At 43.0% G+C, this 15,493-nt stretch overlaps 1 protein-coding gene across 4 annotated transcripts in view; it reads left to right on the forward strand.

Annotated features, from left to right (window-relative positions):
• Positions 1–15,493, forward strand: part of LOC116982428 (BTG3 associated nuclear protein) — a 127,414-nt gene that overhangs the window by 38,116 nt on the left and 73,805 nt on the right. For all 4 annotated transcript variants that reach the window (XM_033035644.1, XM_033035647.1, XM_033035646.1 and 1 more), the window contains exons 5-6: positions 6,051–6,173; positions 15,093–15,268. In XM_033035644.1, coding sequence (XP_032891535.1) covers positions 6,051–6,173; positions 15,093–15,268 — 299 coding nt within the window. The remainder of the gene's footprint in view (positions 1–6,050; positions 6,174–15,092; positions 15,269–15,493) is intronic.

A 15,493-nucleotide genomic window follows, 5' to 3' on the forward strand; every position in this document is an offset into this window, starting at 1 on the left:
TTATCGGAAAGATATTGTCAAGCTTGAAAGGGTTCAGAAAAGATTTACGAGGATGTTGTCAGGACTAGAGGGTGTGAGCTACTGTATAGGGAGAGGTTGACTAGGCTGGGCCTCTATTCCATGGTGTGCAGGAGGATGAGGGGTGATCTTGTAGAGTTGTACAAAATCTTGAGAGGAATAGATCGGGTAGATGCACAGGGTCTCTTGCCCAGAGTTGGGGAATGGAGGACCAGATGACATAGGTTCTAGGTGAAGGGGAAAATATTTAATAGGAATCTGAGGGGCAACTTTCTAACACAAATGATGGTGGATGTATGGAACAAGCTGCCAGAGGAGGTAGTTGAGGCTGGGACTATCCCATCGTTTAAGAAACGGTTAGACAGGTACATGGATAGGACAGGTTTGGAGGGGTATGAACCAAGCGCGGGCAAGTGGGACAAGGGTAGCTGGGACATTGTTGGCCAGTGTGGGCAAGTTGTGCCGAAGGGCCTGCTTCCACACTTTATGACCTCCCAACTTCTATGACTCTATTATTTTTGTTTCACCTTTTCTTTGCAGTTACCCAGTAGTATTATAATTTTTCCAGTGAACATGATGAATTTAAAGCAAGTGGGAAATATATAAGCACCCAGGATTCTGGCACCTGCCGCAAACCAATCCATGTTCCTGACTATTAGCATGACTGTGAGAAATCTTGGCCACACCAGCTCGCCCTATCTCTATCTCCGGTCATACCCTCCACCGGTACTCTGGACCCCAGCCTCACAATCTGGACTGTTGAGTGAATCCGGCGGTGAACTGTCAGGAGTTCCAAACAATCTGATGTGGATTATCAGAGTTTTACTGTACTTGGAAATGATTTTTATTTCCTGTCATGGTTTATGTTGATATTGAAACGATTTATTGAATTTCCACAATATCAAGAACCCAAGAATTTGGTAATTCAGCACAACCCCATATGTGATTAGCAACACAGTATGAATAACTTACCAGGGAGTAAGTTATAATCAACTGTTGCTCGAGGAATTGATCCTGCATTGAATTTAGTAGTGGGTTGGACAAAACATACAGGCAGTCTCTGGGTTATGTAAGAATTCAGTTCCTGGAAACTATCCATAGGCCAATTTATCCATATGCCATAAATGTTCATTTTCTCTAGTAACCCATATTATATTGCTATGTATACACTTGCGATAACTTTTTCATTTAATTCATTAATCACCCTGACATTATGCATAATTAAACTAATTGCTACTAGCTTAAATGTTTTCAAAATGCTTTGGCGAAATTGTATAAAGTTGGATGTCTAAAGTCCACTCTAATCTGGCGACCACCTAGACTTTGGGTGTGATAACACCAATGGAGTTACTCAAAGCAACATTTCAGGTCTTGCAACATTAACTGTTTCATCGTGGACATTATTCTCATTAGGAAGTCACACAATGGAATCTTTGATGAGTGGGCAATGGAGTAATTAACACCAAATGCAGTATGACATGGGTGGCCTTATCAATTTGATAATTGGCAAGAAACATTTCTACCACAGAAAAGGTAGGTATTAAACATCTTCCCCCTGTCTAGCCACCTTATTTTGAAATTCAGTTGTATTAACCTCTGGCCCACCATCAAATTGCTGGGTATCACCTATGATAGGAAATGTAACGGACCACAATACAAGGGTCAGGGAACAGATAGTAAAAGGACAGAGATTAAGTATTTGGCAGTGAGTGATTCTCCTCAGTTCATTCTGAAGCCATACCAAGGCACAAGCTGGAAGTCTGTTGGGATGCTCACCCAAAGAGCAGTCAAAAAAATGAGAAATTGCCAGAGAAAGCAAAAAGTGCGAGCCGGAGGTTTTCACCTCTTACTATACGGCCACGGGCTGTATGCACATTTGTTGACTTCTGAATGAGTTCTGAATCTACATGTGTAAGTAAAGTTGTGTAGTACAAAACAGAGCCTGAAAGATATTAGAAACATTGAAAATGAAATGGTTTGATGTGACGCGCACAATACCCCAAAATGGCACGACAAATAATATGACCCTACCACCAGTGAATGAAGACACAAATTTTGCAATTTACCCGGCAAGACAGCTGCAGTAAGCATGAATAATCCCAGATGACTTCTCGATGCACACGCATAGCTTATGGGGGGGTTTGCCGCACTCTTTCAGAAGGTGTACAGACTGCTTTCAAAAAATACATTGCCGAATCATCAGATATGGGATGAAAGAAGACTTCTTTCAGCCATCTAGCATCAAAATAGCTATAGGCCTTGCCTTTGTAGTCGCTAAGCAGGCGAGACTTCAATGAAGTAGCTGGCTGGTTCACCTCATCATAACTGGTAAGATGATTTGGCAGGTCGACGATGAATGTGGGAGGCCAGCAGTTTAGTCCTTTCGATTCTCCAAGCCACCCATCTCATGGGATCGGGAAGTATTTTTTCTCCACATTTCAAGAGTTCCTTGTGTTGATTTTCGACAAATCCCATGATGCCTTGCATTTATCGAGATACCGAACTTGCTTATTCACCAAGCTTCTTCAATAGTACCTCTGAAGCACAACCTCTAAAATGGCAGGTATAATTCCAAGATCCATTCTATACCATATTTACAGAATTATATCTTTTGGTGAATGTTCTAAACTCCTCTAACGTTAGTAAACCGAGAAGCAGAGGCCAAAAGCCAAGTAACCATTCAAGCTACTCAACAGATCAAACCTCTGAGTTTACCCACATTCTGTCAAAACCACAATTCTTAGGACACGAGGTTCCAAGGCTATCTGTATCAACAATCGTGATCATTTGGGGAAATAAAATCAAATTTAATGCATCACAATGCATTCACATCAGTCTAAAGCTAGAGATGCTCTATTTCTATCAGCACAGATGCTTATTAACCTAATGAGCAATTTCAACATCAGGTCAGGTCAGGGGGAGTTCCCCCGCCATGGGTACCATGTAATCCCGTGCTACGTGCTCCATGGTCGGATAGTCGGCGACTAAACTGTCTCCCCCACCTGGTTTGCCAGGTGAGGAGGGGGCTGTGGACCCCCAGCAGGACCAAAAAACAAGACCTGTCAAAGGGCGGATGAGCTTCTTGCGAGCCAACGTCCATCCACACTTCAGTAGAAGTTGCGATCACTGTACACAGCATTGTATGGAATGATGATAAAACACACACACCAAGATTCCTATACTTCCAGAGGCAGAAGCCCGCAGGAACTGGAGGACAGAGATGTGTGGTGCATCCGTCACAGTTCCAATTGGAAACCAGCACCACTGCGTCGCTAATGTTTTCAACGATGATGAATGAATGAAATGAATTTTAATCTGCAGTTTTTCACTTTTTGGCCAAAGTGCAATCATGAATATTTTGCTCCCCATCATGGCAAAGCCAATCTTTAATATAATTTGATTTGTCCTGCAGTATTCAACGCAGTTAGCTGTTCCTTGAAATTCTGGAATGGTTAAGTGCTCAAGCAATGATGTAGAACAGTGCCGCTAAGCCAGATGTTCCAGTACAGTGACAACACTGCCATTTGTCCATGAAAATTGGACGTTTTGTCTTGTCACAAGAATCGGGTAATTACAATCCAACATATGACTACAGCATCACCTATAACAAGCTTACAAATATAACATTTGACTTCATGGGAATTGCTCACATGGCTAGAAAAGGCATCCATGGAAGAACGTGTGAGAAGACTGCAAATAATATGCAAAGGAATGTAGACAAGTTAAGTATGTGGCAAGAAGATGACGTGGAGTCATGTTAGGAAATATACATTGTGGCTAGAATAAATGATCACACTGACACTCGCGTTAGGGTGAGCATGCACAATTTATTCTATTTACAGTGGTAAGAAAGATCAGGACTGAATGGGGGTGCTGTGTGTGTGTGTGCCCAGTCCCTCATCGTCTGGGCAGGAAGAGGTTGTGGTATCTCAGGATTGCCCAGGTCGCTCAACCTTAGCTTCAGGTGCTTGTGTCTCCCTTCCTCACTCTTCTTTCTTTTTCTTCCACCTCTTCCTTTTCTTGTGTCCCTCCCCTTTCTTTCACTATTTCTACCTTTTTTTCTCTCTCTCCTCTGGCTAGAATGCCTGGGTTTTATAGGGAGTAGGCTGACAAGATTTGTGGCCAACCAATATCGGCTAATTGGACTCAGATGTTACCAAAGTTGCGAAGGATTGGCATCACCTAGACAGTCAGCCAATTGAAGGGAGAATCCCTTTGTGCTATCATTCTCCTGAACCTCTCACATTCCCTTCCCAGAGGTGTTGCCACATACTCATGCTCTTAACTCTTTCTCATTCTGTTTTGTTATAACACTTTGGTATTCTTTTGCACTACTTTGAATGATGCCACAATCTTTGCACCACTGTGTTGTTTTTCATTCAGTGTTGTATTTACCATTATCACATATATTGTTTGCTCTGATCTTCACCCAAGCAAGAATTTCATTGCACATTAGTGAATATAAGTTAATTTGAATATATGTTCAGACTCGCTCAAGTTGGCTATGAGTTTTTAAAAAGTATTTCAAGTGTTGTACCATGATAATAATTGTAAATAACTGAAGTTTTATTAATTCAATGATATACAGGCTGAACTGTTTTTCCCAGGTTGCCCCAGGTTGCCGAGCCTTTCTGGATGATCCGTTTTCCGGGCCAACAGGGGTCATGTGATAATGAAAGGACAATACACCCCTGGCCCACTAATGACACCACTCCTGTGTCTCTAAAGCACCATGGAGTGCAGAAACTTTAAACAAATATAAAATGTAAACTGAATGTGAATGGAATGACCTGTCAACCCATCCCAGGCTCTGTTTCCCTGACATTTAGAGCCGCGGCTTTCGACCCCACTCCCGGCTCGCAAGGTGCACCAGCAAGCCCCTCTCTCCTGGTGCTGTTTCTTGCTGTCGGCTGTGGCCTTATCCGCTCCCCGCTATAAGATCAATCCTCATCGTCCTGAGCTCCAAGCAAATAAAGTCATAGCCTGCTCAACCTCCCTCCATAGTCAGGCTCTCCAGACTTGGCTGCATCCTTGTAAATCTTCTCTGCACCCATTCCAGCTTAAGAACATTAAAAGACTGCATTTACCCTGTTGATTTATCTCATGATCTTGTACACCTCTATAAGATCACCCCTCAGCTTCCTGCGTTCCAAGGAATAGAGTCCCAGCCTACTCATCCTCTCCCGATAGCTCAGATTCTCTCGTCCTGGCAAAATCCTCATATATCTTCTCTGCAACCTTTCCAGCTTGACAACATCCTTCCTATAACATGGTGCCCAGAACTGAAAACAATACTCTAAATGTGGCCTCACCAAAGTGTTATACAGCTCTCAACTTCTATCCTCAATACTCTGACTGATGAAGGCCAATGTGCCAAAAGCCGCCCTGATGCCCTACCTACCTATGATGCCACTTTCAAGGAAATATGTACCTGCACTACACTAAGTTATAGTTAAACTGTAAATTTAGACAATTATTGCATGAAAGAAAGAAAATAAAATGAGATCAGGTGCAAGAAACTGTTCTGGCTGACCAAACAACAGTTGAGTCCTATTTAGTTGCCGCGGGTTAGTGGGGATAAAGATCTGAGATTATACTGGTATGAGATCAAATTACGATTATTATGCATAGTTTCAATGCCCATCATATTTCTCAAAATATGATCTCCATGTATGTGGAGACAGGCCCTTCGGCCCAACTTGCCCACACCAACCAGCATGTCTCGTTTACACTAGTCCCACTTGCCTGCATTTGGCCCATATCCCTCTAAACCTGTCTTAGCCATGTACCTGTCTACTTGCTTCTTAAACATCACGATTGTCCCTGCCTCAACTACCTCCTCCGGGAGCTCGTTCTATACACCCACCACCCTTTGTGTGAAAAGTTATCCCTCAGATTCCTATAAAATCTTTACCCCTTGAATGAAAATGGAATGAAAACATAGTTGTTAAATCAAATATTTATATTATGATCTCGATTAGTATGCACTGTATATTCTATTCAAATGTCTTTTTCAATTACATTTTTTGCAGCACTGTTCCACAAACGACCGTAATATTAAATAGTGATTGTCAGAACCCACTCGTTTCCAAGGTTTCTGCTCAAGATGAAAGTATACTCAGAGGAACAGATACCCTGGATAATATTCTCAGCAAGTTAGTAAACCTTTGATTTATTTTCTTATTTGACTGATAATTTAGCAGAGATAAGTTAAACTATTTAAATTATTACACTCTGTAAGAATGTTAAATTTTTAATTCATCTAAATTATTGTCTGACTTGTTACATTTAATATATTGGTTTTGGCTTATTGTAGTCGCATGTACCAAGATGCAGTGGAATAACGTTGTTTTACACGCTATCCAGGAAAATCATACAATGCATGAGTATATCCGGTAGTGCAAAAGAGAAACAGTGTGCAGACAATAGTCTTACAGCTACATAGAAAGTGTGGATTGACAACAAAAAAAGTGTAAAGGCTGAACGGGATAGGTTGGAAGATTAGGAATTCATTCTTTCCATTTGAGAGTCTGTTCAAGAACCTGATAACAGCAGGGACGAGGTTGTTCTGGAATCTGGTGGTATTATGTGCTTTCAAGCTTTTGTATTCTCCACCTTGTGGAAGATGGGAGAAGAAGGAATGACTGGGTATGAGTGATCTTTAATTATGTTAACTGCTTTTCCAAAAGCAGCGTGAAGTATCGGTGGAGTATTGTTGGGAGTGTACTCTTAGCCCCCAAAGAGTCAACAGGAATTAGAACAATCATGCTAGGAGATTGCAGGCAGCTGCAAAAGGGTTGTCACATGAGAGGATTTTAACTTTTCCAATATAGGCTGGGACTGCCATGATGATAAGGGTTTAGACGGGCTGGAACATTTCCTTGGGCAATATGTAGAGTGCCCAACAAAGAAGAGGGCAAAGCTTGAATTTGTGAAGGGCAAGTGACTGAAGTCAGTGAGTGAGCCCTTCGAGACCATCGTCCACAGTTTTTGAGATTTAAAATAATTACGGACAAGGCCTTGGTTGGCTTACAAGTTAAAGTTCTGAATTCAGCAAGGCATTTGATATGATTCTGCATGGTAGGCTGCTTTGGAAGATTAGATTACATGGTATCCTGGGACAGCTAGCCAACTGGAATGAGAAAGGGTGATGATGGAAGGTTGTTTTTCAGACTGGAGGCCTGTGTCTAATGGTGTGTCTCAGGGATTGGTGCTGGGCCTATTGATTTTTGTGGTTTATGAGTTCATAAGTTTTAGGAACAGAATTAAGCCATTCGACCCATCAAGTCTACTCCACCATTCAATCATGGCTGATCTATCTTCCTCTCAACCCCATTCTCCTGCCTTCTCGCCATAACCCCTGACACCCATACTAATAAAGAATCTATCTATCTCTGCCATAACTATATCCATTGATTGGCCTCCACAGCCTTCTGTGGCAATGAATTCCACAGATTCACCACCCTCTGACTAAAGAAATTCCTCCTAATCTCCTTCCTAATGGGACGTCCTTTTATTCTGAGACTGTGGCCTCTGGTCCGAGTGGAAACATCCCACTAGTGGAAACATCCACCCCATATCCACTCTATCCAGGCCTCTCTATAGCAACGATTTGGATGACAATATAGAAGGCATGATTAATAATTTTGTAGATAACACTAAAATGGGTGGTAATGTGGAAAGCTAAGATGATTATCAGAAATTACAACAGAATCGTGATCAGCTGGGCAAGTGTGCTGAAGAATGGCTAATGGGGTTTGATGCAGATAAGTGCAAGTTGCTGCGCTTTGGGAATTCAAACCGGGGCAGGACCTTCACAGTGAATGTTAGGGCTCTGGGTAGTGTTGTAGAGCAGAGGGATCTTGGTGTACAGGTGCATAGCTCCTTGACAGTGTTGTCACAGATAGGGTGCTCCCGAAGGCTTTTGGTATATTGGCCTTCATGAGTCAGGTCCTGAGTATAGAAGTTAGGACGTTATGCCACAGTTGTACAAGACATTGGTGAGGCCACTTTTTTTAATCCAGAGTAAGTTTATTTACAGGTACAAAATGACAGTGAATACACCATTCAGGAGACATCTATCTAAAATAACAAAAATACATCTGAGTATCAAACCAAAACGTTACATTCATGTAAGAAGCACTCAAGCTCCTGCAACGCCCAGCATTCCTGGAAAGCGGCCGAGGTGCCTGTGGGCCCTGCCTGCTCCCTCTCCAGGAACATGGAGGCCACATTTGGAGTACTTTGTTCAGTTTTGAGTACCCTGCTGTAGGATGCATGTCATTAAGCTGGAAGGAGTGCAGAGGAGATTTACGAAGATTTTGCCAGGACTCGGCCTGAACTACAAGGAGAGCTTGGACAGGATAAGATTTTATTCTTGGAACACAGGAGGCTGAGGGATGATCTTATTGAGATGTATAAAACCATGAAGGGAATAGATTGTGAACGCAGGGTAAGGGAATTCAAAACGCGAGGTTAACGTAGGTTTAGGATGAGAGGTGAAAGATTTAACATGAATCTCGTGGATGACTGTTTCACTCACAGGGTTTATGGAATGAGCTGCTAGAACAGATAGTTGAGGGAGGTACTGTGACTGCATTTAAAAGACACTTGGACAGATACATGGATGGGAACGCTGTAGAGAGATACACACGGGCAAATGGGACATCTTGATTGGCGTGGGCAAGTTGTGTCGAAGGGCCTGTTTCTGTGCGGTATGACTCCGTGATTCTGTAAATTGATGCGGAGATAGCTGGTTTGCATGGTGGGCTGGGCTGGATTCTCTACAAGCTGCAACTTCTTGCTGTCTTGAGCAGAGCAGTTGACATACCATGTTATGATGCATCTTGACAGCGTGCTTTCTACGGTGCATTTGTAAAAATAAATATGTGTAGGAACGCCTTTGTTCTGCTGACATTGAAATAGAGAGGCTGTTGTCTTGACACCATGCTATAGAGTTCCCTGTCTCCGTCCGATACTCTATCTTGTCATTATTTGAGATCTGGCCGACTGTGGTAGTGTCTTCTGCAAACTTGTAAGTAAGAAATATGTACCTGCTCTCATAGATCTGTCTGCTCTGTCACACTCCCCAGAGCACTGCCATTCACTGTGAAGGTCCTGCCCTGGTTTGACTTCCCAAAATGCATCAATCGCACTTATCTGTATTAAACGCAATTACCCCACCTACTCAACTAAATCCTGCTGCAATTTTTCATAACAACCGTCACTATATATGATGCCACCCACTTTTGTGTCATCTGCAAACTTACTAATTATACCCTTTCCAATCCAGATTGCTGACATATACCACAAACAGGACCAAACCTTGAGGCACAGCACTAGTCACAGGCCTCCAGTCGGAAAAACAACCTTCCACCATCATCTTCTGCTTCCTTCCACGAAGCCAATTTTCTATCCGGTCAGCTGGCTTTCTCTGGATCCCATGAGATCTAACCTTCATTAGCAGCCTATCATGTGGAACAGTATGTAATTCCTTGCTGAAGTCCATATAGGTAATGTCTATGGCTTTACCCTCACCAATCTTTTTAGTTGCTTCTTCAAAAAGAAATCATCTAATTCCTTGCAGCCCTTCTTGAAAAGAGGCACAGCATTAGCCACCCTCCAGTCTACCAGCACCTCACCCTGGAATTTATGTATCTTAGCAGGGCACCCATAATTCCCTGGCTTCTCACAGTCCCCGTATTTGTCAGATCAGGCTTGGGAGATTGATCAACCTTCATACGCCTTAAGATGTTCAGTACCTCATCGACTGTAATATTGACTGCCCTCAAGACACTTCCATTAACTGTCCCAGTCTTCACATCTTTCTCCACAGTAAACACAGAGGAGAAATGCTCTTTAACAACCTTGACCATCTACTTCAGAGCCACACAGAGATGACCACTTTGGTTTCTAAGGGGCACTATTATCTCTCTAGTCACCCTCTTACCCTTCTTTGGATTTTCCTCAATATTATCTGCGAGAGCTATCTCCTGCCCCCTTATTGCTCCTCTGATTTCCTTAGAGTCAATTGCACTTTATTTGTCACATATGCAACTGCATATTTTGCAAACAATAAGTCTAAGATACAGTTAAGTGTAGGAAGGAACTGCAGATGCTGGTTTAAATTGAAGATAGACACAAAAAGCTGGAGTAACTCAGCGGGACAGGCAGCATCTCTGGAGAGAGGGAATGGGTGACGTTTTGGCTCGAGACTCTTCTTCAGACCAAGATACAGTTAATTTCATTTACATCAGCATCTCTTCATACCCTGTTTCGTAATAATTAACAATGCTTTTGTTTGTTATCAAAGTAACATGTATCTGATGCAAAGTTCCAAAGGAAAGACATTCCTGTACTTAACCATGTTATCCACCTGTGCTGGCACCTTCAAGAATGATCAGGTGGGGGGTTTGGGGAGGACCGATGAGAGTCCCCCACCCCTCCGATTGGCCCTTCCCACTTCCTGCCATGTGCCCAAACACCAGGATCGTGGGACCAAAATGCAACCAGAACTTGGTGACCAGCACCTTCAGATATTGGTAGAGGGGCAGCAACCTCGTTACCGTTGGCAACATCCCATTGTGATGTCATTGTGGCAGTTGGAAGCCAGCTTGAGAGTCCATTGTGATTGGTGCACTGTGAGAGGCATTGTGACATCATCACTGTGAGAATGGCTGGAAGCTGTCTGTGAGAAGACGGTTTGGGCTGTTTTTAAAATTCCAACGATTAATAACTTTGGAAATGCGACGGGAAGATGTTTATCGCCACCAGGGACTAAATGTGTGTTGGATGTGTGAAAATGGGAAGGCTACAGCCTAGCGTTTGGAAGAAGATAGGAATGAACCAGATTGGCACACACGCGCACACACACACACGCACACAAGCACAAACAAGACGGACTTTAGTTATATAGAGATATCACTTTTATAAAATGGCAGTATTTCATACAGCATGAAAACGGGCTCTTCAGCCAAACATCCATTCCCTGTTTATGCAGTCCCATTCGCCCATGTTTAGACAATATCACTAAACCTTTCCTATCATTGTCCAAGTGACTTTTAAATATTAGTATGCTGTTATAGTCCAGCAATACAAGTTTCAAAGTAAAGTTTATTTAATACTTTAAATGGAACAACATTTTGAAATTATACGACGAAGACTCTAGCATTCTGATGGTACTTCTTAATCATCTAATCCTGATTTCAAAACTTTGTTATTTCATTTTTTTTAAAGTTTGGTATGAAATACTGTTGTTGGCTTGGTAGAGTGTGAAGCAGAGGGCCATGGTTTATGACAATGCTTGAACTCGTATCATGGCACTACTGGTGTCGTTAATTTGAAATATTCAACATCTGAATATGTTTTCACAGCCATTTTGTGAAGGTGAAGTTTCTTAAAGGAGCATTTAGAGTCATACAACACAGAAACAGACCTTTCGGGCCAATTCGTCCTTGCTGACCAAGATGCCCCATCTACACCAGTCCCATCTGCCTACATTGGCCCATATCCCTATAAATCTTTCCAATCCATTTGCCTGTCCAAATGTCTTTTAAATTCTGTTATAGTACGTGTCTCAACTACCTCCTCTGGCAGATCATTCCATATACCCACCCCCCTTTTTGTGAAAACGATGCCCCTCAGGTTTCTATTAAATCTTTCCCCTCTTACCTTAAACTTATGTCCCCTGGTTCTTGTTTTCCCAATTCTGTTAAACACTGCATTTACCTTATGATTCCTCTCATGATCTTGTGCACCTCTAAGATCACTCCTCATCCTCCTGTGCTCCAAAGAATAAAGTCATAGCCTGCTCATCCTCTCCCTGCAGCTCAGGCCCTCGAGTCTTGGCAACATCCTCATAAATCTTTTCTGCACTCTTTCCAGCTTAACAATATCTTTCCTACGAAAGAGCGAAACTGGACACAATGCTCTAAATGTGGCCTCAGCAATGTCTTGTACAACTGTATCATGAATTTATATATTCAATTCTCTGACTGATGATGGCCAATGTGCCATAAGCCGCATTCGCCACCCTATCATTCTGTGATGCCACTTTTAAGGAACTGTGTACCTGCACTCCTAGATCGGGAGACTCACCTGCCCAGTAGGCCTTACTAGCCCGCCGGAGACTAGAGACTGGCCCACCACGGACTGAAGACCCACCCACCCAGTAGGCCTGACTCGCCTGCCGGAGACTGGTCATGCTCAAGAGATATAGTTACAGTCCCTTCATACATGTTAGGGCCTGCAGCACCTTCTCGATGTAATACTGACTGCCCACAAGACACTTCCATTGACTGCACCAGGTTCCCCGGTCCTCGTCTTTCCGTGGAGATATAGTTATTAAGGACCTTGCCCATCTCCTGTGGTTTCACACAGAGTTGACTGCTTTGATTCCTGAGGTGCCTCATTCTCTCTCTGGATACCCTTTTCTCCTTAATTTATTGACAATATCCCTTTGGATTTCCCTTAATATTATCTGCCAGAGCTATGTCCCATCCATCCCCCTTTTTACCCTCTTATTTCCTTCATAAGTATGGTCCTTAGTTCCCGAAACTCTAGGGATACACTTGATTTCTGCTGCCTATACCTGTCTCATGCCATTTGTTCCTGACCTGAGCCTCAATTTCACTTGCCATCCAAGCTTCCTCACTCCCACTTGCCTTGTCCTTCACTCTAACAGGAACATACATACTCTGAACTCGCGTCGTCACACTTGTAAAAACATCCCATATACCGGACTTTGCCGACAAACAACCTACTCAAATCAACTTGAGCAAGTTCCTTTCTAATGCCATTGGTGTTGTCCCAGTTCAGAATTTTGTGGACCCTCCATGTCTTTGTCCATAACTATTTTAAAGCTATTAGAAGAGTGTTCGCTGGTCCCAAAAGACTCACCCATGGACACTTCAGTCACTTCCCCTGCCCAATTTCTCAAGAGTAATCCAGCTTTGCCCTCCGCCATGTAGAGCCCTCTACATATTGCTTGAGGAAACTTACCCGAGCACATTTGACAAAACCACCCTATCTAAGCCCATGGCACTATGACAGCCCCAGTCTATATTGGGAAAGTTAAAATCCCCTTTGACAACCATATTAATCCTGCAGCTGCCTGCAATCTACTGGTCTAATTTAGTTTAGTTTAGAAATGAAGCATGGAAACAAGCCCTTCGGCCCACCGAGTCCGCGCTGACCAGCAATCATCCGTACACTAATTACCTAGGGATAATTTACAGAAGCCAATTAACCTACAAACCTGTATGTCTTTGGAGTGTGGGAGGAAACCTGAGCACCTGAAAACCCACGCGGGGTTCTAATTCCCGTTGACTATTTGGGCGCCTCCCAACAAGGTGATCATCCCATTTTTATTCTGAGCTCTACCCATATTGCCTCACAGGACAAAACATCAGTAATATCATCTCGGACTGCCACCGTGACTTTCTCCTTAATCAATAAAGCTACACCCTCTCCTCTGATCCCAAACTCTATTCCTGTAACACGTCCCAAGGGAAATTAAGCTGCCAGTCGTGTCCCTTTCTTAGCTAAGTTTCCATAATGGCTACAATGTCCCGGTCGCAAGTAGCCCTCCACACGCTTAAGTTCATCCGCCTTAACCATCAGGCTTCTCGCACTAAAATAATTGCAATTTAATCCAAATGGTTCTTTGTTGCTCCCCGGTGTACTCCTGCTTATTTTGTCCACTGATATTTCTTTCATAATTTTCCATACTGGCGTCCAATCTCTTAACTGCCTCAGTCCTGTTTTGTATCTCCCCCTCCAGTTCAGGTGCAACCCATCCCACTTGTCACCTCTGCCCCAGAAGAGATGCCAATGGTCCAAAAATCTGAAGCCCTGCCCACTGCACCAACTCCTCAGCCATGCATTCACCTGTACCATCTTCCTCTTTCTATCCTTACTAGTACATGGCATCGGGAGTAATCCAGAGATCATTACTTTGGAGGTCCTGTTTTTTCACCTTTTGATTAACTCTCTGTAATCATTTTGAAAATTATTCTGCAGAATCATTTGATGTTTTCCCCATGTGATGTGTGCCAATAAGCACAATGATTTCTGGCTGCTCACTCTTGTCATGTCATGCAGCCACTCTGTCACCCTGGACCCTGGCACCAGCGAGGCAACACATCATCCTGGTGTCTAATCTCCTGTCTGCCCTCCCAACTAACAAGCCTCATCACTATGGCTCTGTCTGGCATTACCCTTCTGCACTGTGCCTCAGAGCCAGGCCGGACTACTACCGCTGTCACTCCAACACTTCAGTATCCAAAAGGGTATGCCTGTTTTGAAGGAGATTGGCCACAGGGGTCACCTGCACTCTGTCTGCTCCCTTTCCTCGTGGTCACCCAGCCACCCTCTTCATGTACCATGGGCATGATCACCTCACTATAACACCCATCTATGAAGCTCTCATGCTCCTAGATCATCCTGAGGCCATCCAGCTACAGTTCCTAATGCAGCCTGTAAGGAGCTGCACCTGGCCACAGTTACAACCGGTCTAGTCATTGGGGACACCAGCAGTTTCCCTGACTTCCCGCATCCTGCAAGAGGAACATTGCACCATTCCACCTGCGACTGCTACTTGACTAAAACCAAGAGAAGAAAAAGCATAATCACGCACAAGAAATAGCAGACTACCTTGACCTCCTGGGCTCAGCCTCCTTACCTTAATCTCTTGAGTCAAAACCTCACACTCCCCCTCAACACAGCCTCACTCCCAATAGGCTGCATATTGTCTTCCTTTTATTGGCTGCTCAATTAACCAATTTTTATTACTCTACCATTCCAACAGATGTCTTTTTAAATCTCTCGCTGTGGCTCGGACACTGAAATAGACTCAATCAATCCAATTGCTGCTTTTTGGAATCTCCCGCTACTGCACGCTCACTGAAATACATTGACTGAACAATCGAACGTTAATGAGTTGTAATTTGGTTATAATCGATGAACTATACAGCTCCAAAAATATATTTGATTCTTACTGATTCTTCTGTAAGTCAGTAACTTGAAACCTAGCAAGGTTTCCGTATTAATTTTGCATTCTTTCTTTGGGTACAAAGTTCTCTGCCAGGGAAGAGACAGAACACAATAATTGTGAAGATTCCAGGCCTCGAAGATAGCCATACGGAAGATGTAGAAAGTGGATCTGAAACAAGTGATACTGTCTCCAATAGTGGTCAATCAGGAGGTCAGAATCTGGCACCAAATGTCACACTTATCACATTGAACTCTGAAGGTAGGCAAAATAAACTTTTTAAAAGCATAGCACAGTCAATATTAATAATTTTAGAATTTACTTATAAATTTACGATTTAATAATTTGGTAAGACTTATATAAGCTTTATAGTTCATTTGGAAAACTCTAATCAATGTCTGTGAACAAGTCATAGTATATAATCATCCTCTAATCTATCAATTATGTCATCTAGATGTTGATTCTGTTACTCCTTGCAGTTTGTTT

Source organism: Amblyraja radiata, chromosome 17 (assembly GCF_010909765.2).
Source record: "Amblyraja radiata isolate CabotCenter1 chromosome 17, sAmbRad1.1.pri, whole genome shotgun sequence".
NCBI lineage: Eukaryota > Metazoa > Chordata > Chondrichthyes > Rajiformes > Rajidae > Amblyraja > Amblyraja radiata.